At 40.0% G+C, this 11071-nt stretch overlaps 1 protein-coding gene across 1 annotated transcript; it reads right to left on the bottom strand.

The window, feature by feature from the left end:
* Positions 1 to 473: 473 nt before the first annotated feature.
* On the bottom strand, positions 474 to 9587 carry MONOS_6467 (uncharacterized protein; the record flags this gene model as incomplete). The annotated part of the gene is made up of 1 exon (XM_067876704.1): positions 474 to 9587. The coding sequence occupies one exon, from the start codon at positions 9585 to 9587 to the stop codon at positions 474 to 476; it is 9114 nt and encodes a 3037-aa protein (XP_067725101.1).
* Between the last annotated feature and the right edge of the window lie 1484 nt (positions 9588 to 11071).

Below are 11071 nucleotides of genomic sequence, written 5' to 3'. Positions count from 1 at the left end.
CTTTTCACACATATTCATTAAATTCATTTCTCAAAATAAAATTGCTCCATTCAATTCTGAGTATTTCTCTCAAACCAAACACAAAATGTTAAAAAATAAAATTCTCAAATAAAACATGAAACACAAAAAAACAAGAAAAATATACACACACAATCAATCAATCAATGAAATGATCATCCGATTCTCTCCACTTGCAGAATAAAGCACATTTCCAGATACTGAACTTTTTCCTGCCCATCACTCTCATGCCCTTCACTTTCTGTTCGGCTCCCTCTTGCAAAGTTCAACACGCTGCGACAGCAACGTCACACTCCACTTTGCACACCCACATCCCCTTCCCAATCTCCTTCCCTTTCTCCTTCCCTTACCCCATCCCCACGCACACTCACATTAGCCCCCTGCTTCAAGACTCATCCACCCATTTCATCCAATTCATCTCAATCAGCATCCTCATCCCCTCTCTTCCCCAAATTTCATTCTGTTCCTGTGTTCGACACCAAACACTCGCTTCCTCCATCGGCACATGACTCTCCAACATAGTCCATCGCATCTGTCATCGTGAAGATCAGCGACCCTGCTGGCAGACACTGTGTCAGCCCCCTCTTCACATCCCCCAGCCCCGTCCGCTCTTCTGCACTTTCTTCAATACATTTCCCAATTATCCCTTTCATCGTGAAACTTTTCACAACTGACAAATCCGGCCTCTCCCCATTCACAATCTTCTGCCCAGCCACTTCCCCTTCATACTCTCCAAACGGGATCTCCAGAGTCAAGCACTCCCACAGCATCATCCCAATCGAGAATACCACCGACTCCTTCGTTGCTCCCATCTTCTTGTTTGTCAGTAGCTCTGGTGCCATCCACCTCAAACACTCTTTTCTGTTGTATTCATCATCCTCAAAGGCAGACGAGGGCAGAGAATCACTATCATCATCATCACTGGCAGATGTCACAACTGTTGATGAAGAGATGGAGGATGAGTCTGAATCATCATCAGACGAGAAGTCAGAGTGCATCACGATGCAGATCACCATGTGCTCAGAAAACAGTACAATGTGAGGACTCAGAGTGGAGAGGGAAGATAATCCATTTTCCATCTCATCAAACGAGTGGAGTGCCAGATTGGCCACCCAGAACAGGATCTGAGCAGCTGTCTGCTCCCTCTCCTGCAGAGTGCCAATCGCCATCTCCTTTGTTTTATTTCTTCCATGCAACAACATGAACAGTGAATCCCTCAGATCCACAATCAGCTTCTCATGTGGTGATGAACAGGCCATTGCATCCACCAGATTGGACATCGACGAGGTGGCGGGACACAGACTCTCCGATCGAACAAATGTTGAATCTGAATCTGTTGTTGAAGTTGATGAAATTGATGGTGATGGTGTTCTCTTTCTTGTTTCCTCTTCTTCTTTCTCATCCACTTTCTCCAGCATCCATTGAGGTATTTTGTCTGAATCTCTCCCCAAAATATATTCGGTTGAGCCACTCTCAGATAGAAGATGCTCTGAAGACTCTGAATGTCCCAAGCTTTTCTCATAAACCCTCTTCTTCATTTTCTCTTCATTCTTCTTCTCTGCCTCCTTCTCGGCTCTCCTCCACTGCTCCTCTGGAGACATCTCCATTGTTGTCATCTCAATCAGCTTTGGATCTTTTCTCACCGTGTCATTCACAATCTCTTCCAATTCCTTTGTTCTTCTCTTTTGCTTACTCCATCTGACAACAAACAAAATAAATCCAATCAGAACAATTAATAGAATAACTGCCATGATTATAACAATCAGCAACCAATGAGACTTTCCTTCTTTCTCTCCTTTAACAAGTTTTTCATCTTCTTTTCCAACACTTTCACTCTTGTTCTTCACAATAAATCGCTCTGTTGATGAAGGAGAGTCTGCTTTTCCAAACACAATCCACACACTCACTTCTGTCTCTTCTCTCACTTTCTCCCATTCCGAACATGAAATAACTGAGTGAATCTCATTCTCTGACACAAACCCTTCTTCTTCAATCCCCTTTCTCACAATCTCCTCTTCATCCCCATTTTTCATGCTCATCTTCACCGACGAATCACATGGCAGTAACAACTTTCCCACAATCATCAACTCCACATCCCCATTTGGCTGAGAAACATTCTTCACCTCTTCCAAAATGGGGATGAAAAATGATGATCCTCTTTCAGTTGCTATCCCTCCCAATTCGCATCCCTCATCCAATATCCACAATGATGAGTTGTCCTTCCATCCATCTCCACCTTTCACACTCACAACATTCAACTCCCCATTCCCTTCACAAATCGCATTCCTTCGAGCTGATGGATATCCCTCAATCGATGGATTATTGTTCTCAAACTCTCCTTTCTCAATCTTCACATTCCCTCCACTCACCCACAGCCCACCTCCCTTGCTATTTCTGATTGTTGTTTCCCTCATCTCAACTATGCTCTTCTCAACGCCAACTAATGACCCATTCCATTTGCATAATCCTTCTTTTCTATTGTTTTCTTCATTGACTATTTCATCTTTTATTTCTCCATCAAACACACATGCCTCAATCCTCACATTTTTGGAATTCCTGATCTGCATCATGCTTCCCTTATCAACTGAATTCATACACATTCCAAATGAGCTGTTCACCACACTCACACCTTGCTCAGCATCTTCCATCCCAATCACACACCCCTTTGACATCACAGTCACATTCTCAACTTCCATCTCTTTCATCTCCACTTTCACTTTCCCTCCAACACTCACAACATCTCCCTCACATTCGATATTCGATATTCTTGCTTCATCAATTGTCACTTCTGATTCTTCACAAAATGAAAGCACCGATCTTGTTGAATGAATATCCCTGAATGTTGAATCAAGTATCTTCAGCTCTCCACTTTCCACACTCACAATTGAACTGTTCAACTTCATAAACTCAACTGTTGTTGTTGGAGAAGAGAAGAATTCACATTCTTGTATTTTCGTCATTCCATTCTTCACTTTCATGAGACAATTGTGAGTTGACTCAAATCCATCTTCAAACTGGAATGAGCACCTCTCCACTGAACATTCATTCACAAACTCCATCACACAATCCTTCTCACCTGATTTCTCAATCTTGCAGTTCAGCCGAACAATCCCCTGTGTCTTTTTCCATGAATTCACAACCAGATCTCCAATCACACACTCCTTCCTTACAAACCCTTCTCCATCAATCAGAATCCCATTCATCACCCCTTCTTGGATGTGCTCAACCCCACAGTCGATGCTCGCACATGGGTTGCTCTGTGCCCCACATCCCCTCCCATCACTCCCTCTCCCACTCACAAACACCTGTGCCGAATAATAGAATGTGATCAGCGGGATCAGATCAACATCTCCCTCGCTCCAACCATCCCTCCCACAGATCGAGTTGTTCGAGTTCAGTGACTCCTGGTTGTAGTTCAGCGCAAACAGTGTTTCGTTGATCTGGTGAGCAATCGAGTGGCATCTGACAAATATGTCTTTCCCCACATGTGCCTCATTCATCACAAACAGGATGTTCACAATCTTGAAATTCAGAGGCGGAATCGGACTTTCATTTCCATAATTCGCACGTGGGTCTGACCCATCAATGAACAGCCCTCCTCCACACCCTGTTTCACTCGAGCATTTGCAAATCGAAAACGAGCTGCCATTCACTTTTAACACCGACTCCCCACTCTTCAGCACCACTCTCATCCCCCCTCCTTCATCACTCAAACCACTCTTGCAACTCGACATCGAACACTCATCCATCACACACTCCACCCCATCCTCAAATGATCCCACATCAACAACACTCGCTCCAGTCCTTTCATTCGTGATGTTCGCAAATGAACACCCAACAACCCTCAAAACTGGTTTGCTCCCATTTGAAAATACCTTCTGTTCCCCATTCATCTGGTTATCCTCTTCCATCATCGAAATCAAGCTTCTTTCTGTCACATCAGCAAATGAGATGTTCACATTCTGAAGTGTCACCTCATGTGCACTTGGACTGAACGCAATCAACCCTTTCAACTCTGAAATCAAACTCAACGAACACTTTTCAATAAATACACTTCCCCCATTCACTCTCATCAAGCAGTATCCAAAACTTTCTGCCACCCCCTTCCCTGGGCCAAATGAGCAGTCAGAGACAGACAATAATGTGTTTGTTCCAGATGATTCAATCAACACTTCATGATGGGTTGTGATGGATGGCTTGGTGAATGACACATTCACAAATGACAGACTCACATTCGAGGAGATCATTGAACCATCATCAGACAAACCATTCTCATCTTCATCACTGATCGTCACCCCTGTCCCTTTCTTTGTCCCTTCAATCACCACTTTTGGTGACTCTGAAATTGATGATGAAAATGATATGGAATGGCTCAGCAACCCAGATCCCACAATGGCAATATGTGTCTCCCTTTCTCCAAGTGTCGGATATCGAAGTGATATCAAGTGGTCAATCGATGAGCATGGTGCTTCTGAATACCCACACCCACTGAAGTCTCCTCCTTTCTCTCGAGAAACAAACCCATCCCCACTCCAGTTCCTCCACAAATACACAACCAGTGGAATCACATATCCCTCATCTGTGCTTGCTCTCTCCCATCCACACAGCTCATCCAATGATCCCAACTCCTCTGAACTCATCTCCCATTTGAAGTGCTCCTCATTCACAATCTCTCTCAGATCCCATCCCGAAACAAACACATTCTTCCCTTTCCACGCATTGCATCCCTCAAATTCCATCCCTTCCATCACAAATGTTCCCATTTGATTGGCAAGTTCAGCAAACATCCCTCCTCCCATTCCTCTCTCTCCCTCCTCAACATCCTCTCTTGGCACTTCACACCCTGAATATTTCACTCCTTTCATTTCCAACCTCCCTCCCTTCCCCACTGATATCTTCATCCCTCCCCCTTTCATCCCACTCCCCCCTGAACACGCTGATGACAAATTGCATCCTTCAACATTCACATTCCCATTCACTCCCATCTCCACATTCAAACATCCTCCTCCTCCACTCCCACCAACAACTTCCACTCCACTCATTCGGCTGTCATTCATCTCCAATTCAACTCCATTCGAAACAACAATAGGCGATTTCCCATTCATTCTCACTCCCACTTCCATCACAAATCCATTCACAGTCAGCCCTCCTCCCTCAACACATATCACATTGTATCCAATCATTTCATCATTTCCAAATGTGACTGAACAACTCCTGATTGTGATGGTTGATGATGATGATGATGAGTAAATAAATCCACTTCTCCTCCCATTCATTTCTTCATTCAGCACAAATGACAAATAACCCATCTCAAATGATTTTGTGCACTCGATCATCCAGTTTTGATTCATTGATCCTTCATCTCTCACAAACACCTTCATCCCTTCTTCTTTCCCTGAAACACTCAAATCAAATGAAATCACTTTCATCTCATTCTTTATCCATGATTCTGAGATAACTTCGATTTCATTCACATTGCTGCTTGCTCTCTTCCCAACACAATAGTCAATTGTCAAACACCCAAACTCCTCAAACCCACAATGGCTCTGATCCAGTGCCCTCTCTCCTCTCCCATCAACTCTCAGCTTTGTTCCCATTGAACACAAATACACAAACAGCGGAATCACTTCCCCTTCTCTCCCATCCTCACTCCCACACAACTTCAACACATCTGTTGGAATCACACCAAAATCAAAAAATGAAAATGAGCTCCCATTCACTTTCCACTCCAACAACACTCCTCCACCACATTCAACAAACACATCCTTCCCAAATTGAGCTTTGTTATTCTCCCCAAACAAACCCTCTCTTCCAGATTCCATTTTCATTGAACCATCCCTGCTCTCCATCAAAATCATCATCCCTCCACCTCTCCCTTCACTTCTCCCATCTGAACTCTCCTCTGAACCCTTCGCCTCACACCCATCAATCACACAACTCCCATTCACAACAACGCCCCCTTCCCCCTTCACAACAACACTCATCCCTCCTCCTCTTCCACATGCACACCTGCACCTCTTAACAGCACACGTCTCAATCACAATTATCCCATTCTTCCCCTCACCTCTTTCTGCTCCAACCACTCCACTCACCCATCCCCCATCTCCACTTCTCTTCTCAATGTTGTTCACCTCACACCCACAAAACACAACTGATTCCACCCCTTCACCAAACTCAATCAGCGAATGTTCTCCAAATCTCAAGGTCTCTGTGATCACCAATCCCTCCACTTTCACTTTTCCTCCAATCACATTCACAAAACAATATCCAATGGAATTCTCAGAGGAACAAGCAACAGAACAGTCAGTGAGTGTGAGGAGTGTGGAGTTGGATGAGATCAGAGATGATGATGATGCACCAGACAGAGCAGATGGAATACTGAACTTGATGTTTCTCATTGAACATTTGCTCTGAACCTCAATCATACAAGATGACTCAAAATTCTCTGGTGCTTTCACACCAACCTCCATCCCTTTTGTGGCACATGAAATCTCCCATTCATGGCCATCTGTCATTCCAACTGCCTCAGCAAGCTCAAATCCCGAATCCAATTCGATCTTCTTGTTTGTGTCTGCACATCTCACCTGCGCTGCATGCGTGATGGTGGCACACGGATAATAATCAAACCCACAGAACCACGAGTCGTATCCACCTAGCCCATCCTTCCCCTTCCCCACATGTGCTACACTTGGATATCTGTCCAGAAACACATTCAGTGGGAACAGCCCCATTGTTGTGTCACTCCGATCATATCCCACCAGCTCATTGTATTTTGATTCATCATGCTGGACATTCAGCGTTGAGGAGCTTATTCCCCAGCTCGCTGAATCGCTCCCATTCACAAACACATAATTCCCTCCCAATGAGGCAGAACACCCTGAAAAGTCAACTGATACAATCGAGAAGTCAAATGAGTTGTCAGCCAGATACAGCATCATCCCTCCCCCATATTTGCCACTTGTGCATCTCTTGATTGTTGTTGTTGCTTCAACCTGGAGCTTGCTTTTATCTGTTTCCAACTCAACCTTGATCCCTCCTCCACTGCCATTCTCACACACACAATCCTCGATTGTCGCATTCTGAACAACAAATGTCTCCCCTTCTGCCACACTCTTTGCCACAACCACCCCATCTCCTTCAGTCAACTTCACATTCCTCACTGTTAAGTTCGCCAGCGTGCTCTCTCCAGATGAAGTGGCTGTCAAAAAAAGGGAAGAAGAAGAAAATGAAGAAGAAGATAGATCCGGCTCAGAGAACAATGGTTGAGAAATGTTCATATCCTTGATCTCCACACCAACCATCGACAGCTGCGACAGCGGCACCACAAACACTGATGATGATATCACATAGTCTCCTGTTTTGCTCGTGGTGATCAAAACATCTTCCAATGAGAGTGACCCACTCCCGTCAGACACCACAACCACACTCGGAGAAGTTCCTGCTGTTGAGTTGCAATCAACTTTCAAGTGACTCATTCCCAAGTGTCCTGTGGTGACACTGAACAATGCTCTTGCTGATGAAAGGGTTCGTGTTCCAATCGAACTCTTATCTTTCCCTTTCCCAATGACTGAAATCTTCTTCTCTCCAATCTCAATTGTTGTTGCCTCGCTTATGTGATTCCCTTCCATCAGTGTGATTGCCAAGCTAATCTGCACTTCACACATCTCAAACGCTTTCTTCGCTGTCAGACATGGATTTGATTCATTTGACCCGCATAGCTCATATCCGTCACTCCCATTCACTGAAACATATATCGTCTTGTCTTTCAGCCAATCCTTTTTTGATGTTTGATCAAATGTCCAGGCACCTGCATTCGAGTAGTTGTACGCAAAGCAGATCCTCTTATCATCTGCATTCGTTGTGTAACATTCATAGAATGGATTTCCAGAATCAAAGTACAAATTGTTATTGTCGTAATATATTGCATCATTTCCACGTGGATAAGTTGCATCCCTGTAACTGCATTCATGAAATAATAAGAAGAAGCAATATAATTTATTATCAGGTGCTGTTGCTCGATTTGGATGCAAACATAATCCTCCTCCCTCTCTAAATGCTGAACATGAGATAAACTGAATGCTCTTAATTTTGAATTGTTCTGGCACTTTTCGACAAAACAAGCCTCCGCCTCCATTGTGTGTGACTGAACATGTTGTGAAACTGCAATCAAATATGCATGCACTCTTAACTTCTCCATTTTCTGTTCCAACACAAATTGTTCCTGAAGTATTGAAATTATCAATGCATAATCCTCCTCCATAATTATTTGCTTTGCAATTTTCGAAATAACATCCGCTGATCCGAACGCATGATGAAATTGAATAAATGCAAATTCCTCCACCAGCATTTCTTTTCGAATTACAAGAATTGAACGTGTTATTAGCTATCTGAATGGAAGAAACATTTGCACACATGATTCCTCCTCCATCATAATTTGCATAACAATCATTGAAAAAACAATGTTCAATTGAAACAATAGCGTTTAATTTTTCAAACATGCAAATAGCTCCTCCATTTGAAGTGATATCCATCCACGAATCATTCGTTCCTGTTGTCTTCGATCCGTTCCACTCGCACCAAATAAATGCATTCGCTCCATCAGTTGTTTCGTTCTGTCTGTCTGGTTTCAACGAAACCTCCGAAGTTCCTTCGCATTTCACATTTCTTGTCCGACAACACCAAACGAATGAGGTATTTGAAACAGATAAGGAAGCCAATGGATTGTTGAGGGAAGTGACAATCCCACCATCATACACATCAAAAACAGAAGAAAATGAGCAGCTATTCATAAGACATGTGGTTTGGGTTGATGTTGTGGTTGGAGATGAGCACGTATCAGGTGCTGATGAAATGTTGAAAAATTTCAGATGAAAAAGGGAAACAAGATGAATGGATGGTGATGACAGAAAGGGGGGAGAAGAAACACAAAAAGACGAGAAATGTGATTCACTCAACGAAATAATGGAAGACTTTGAAATATCATTGTTAAATTGTTCAGAAGTGAAAAGAGGAGAAAATATATTCAAACCTTCAACATTTTGCTGAATTGAAATGTTCACAAATGATCCAAAACTCCCTTCTAACTCAAAAGGAGATAAATGTTGCCCTTCAAAAAGAATGCACTCTCTCATTGAAAGAATGCTTCCTCTTTTTGCAATAAGTATTCTTTTTGATCCTTTTTCTCTCATCAACAGTTTCATTTCCATGATTGATGAATTGAAGCATTCTAAGCAACCCTCAATTTCGCTGAATTGTTGAATATTCACATTTTTCAAAATACCAATTTCTCCTCCAAATTCTTCTTTGCTTTTTTCTTCATTTTTCTGAAAAATACTTCCATGAACTTCGTTTTTTTTAGTTTTTTCCATCAATCTTCCACCATCTTCTTCATAATTCATAAAGCCATCATTTGAAAATATTTTGTAGGTCTGAATAAGATTACCATTCATTTCGAAATCTTTTTCTTCTTTCATGTTTACTCCAATCCACTTTAAGTCTTCTTTTGTAGCAATAAGATTCACATGTAGCAAATAAATGCAAAAAGCAAATATCCTCATCACTGACAGCATTTTCGTTTCGCTTCAATTAAAATAACGAAATAATTAGCTTTCAGAATTCGCACTTTTTAATATGGGAAATTGATTCTTATTGCTTAAAAATCAATATGGTACGTAATTTTTTCTTTATGGAAAAAAACAATATTTTATTCTAAACTTTTTTTAATATTGGAATAATAAATCAAACATTTCTTTTGATAATTCAAAAAAAAAAAATGGAGAGAAAAATAGAAAGTATTGTTCAGTCAAAAATAAGATATAATCACATTGAATATCAACAATATCAGTTGTAATAACATTTCTGTGTGAACGGATATATTTGGAACTTTCACATTTCATATTTCATTGCATAAAATACACTGCAAAAGATATGTTATCACGTTTAATTTTATTATTGATGGTTTTTTTTTATGAAAACTGAACCATTTCATCGTTAATCAAACAAGTTTTGATTTTACAAAAATATGTTTTAAAAAGTCAAGATAATGAATGATAATGATTAAAATAGTTATTTCTTTTATATGGGTGATTATTTTAGAAATCATATTTTTTCATTCAAAAATTTAGGTGTGAAATTATTTCTTGAATATCAGTAAAAAAAAATTGAAAAGTAATAAGGCTTCATATAATCATTTTAATCTTTGATTGAACTAAAATGTTTGCATATAAAAACAATTATTATGCTTTTTTTCCTTTTTTTATTAAAAATAACTTTCAAAAAATCAACAATCTTTGAAAAATCAACACCCCGAAAAAATGAATGATTTCAAAAATAATCACACATATATGTTTTCTCAGATTAACAATATATCATTGCTTAAATCCATTTTCGTTTCAATTATTTCAAACACTGAGAACCGAGAAAAAAACATCCAAAATTGAATGAAATCTCAAAAAATATTGTGTCATTTATTATGTAGTTTAATTTTTTGTGCATGGGTGACAATTTATGAAGTCATATTTTAATTTTCAGAGTGTTAATTCTTAAAATATTAAACTTCTTTGGAAAGATACCTATTTTAAAAATGAAATATGTTTCATAAATGTGAAAATAACAATATGAAAGATTAAAAAATGAATATTTGGTAATTATTTTTGAAATCAAATTTTTTCATTCGAAAGATTTCTGTTCGAAATTTCCACTTGAATTTCAAGAAAAGTTCATTGAAAAGTTAGAAAAGTTCTTTAATAGACATCTTCATCTTTATTTGAGTAAAAACATCTGTTTTTTCAACAGTTGTTTTTATTTTTCAATTTGAATACAAAATTTTTTCCAAACGATAAACTGTCTTTGAAAAAACAACACACCGAAAAAAGTTATAATTACAAAAATAATCACCCATATGAAGGAAAATATAGACTTTTCAGCTTTTTTTGCACAAAGAATGAAAAGATTGTTTCACTAATAACTTTATAAATCTTTCTCAGATTTTGAAAAAAATATGACTTTCACATCTGTAAACAGGCATCGTTGAAATCATTACATAAAGTTTTGT

The sequence above is a fragment of the Monocercomonoides exilis genome (assembly GCF_001643675.1).
Source record: "Monocercomonoides exilis strain PA203 chromosome Unknown scaffold30-1206723, whole genome shotgun sequence".
In the NCBI taxonomy this organism is placed as follows: domain Eukaryota; phylum Preaxostyla; order Oxymonadida; family Polymastigidae; genus Monocercomonoides; species Monocercomonoides exilis.
Note: the sequence above shows the minus strand (reverse complement) of the source record. Positions and strands in the feature narration are given on the sequence as shown.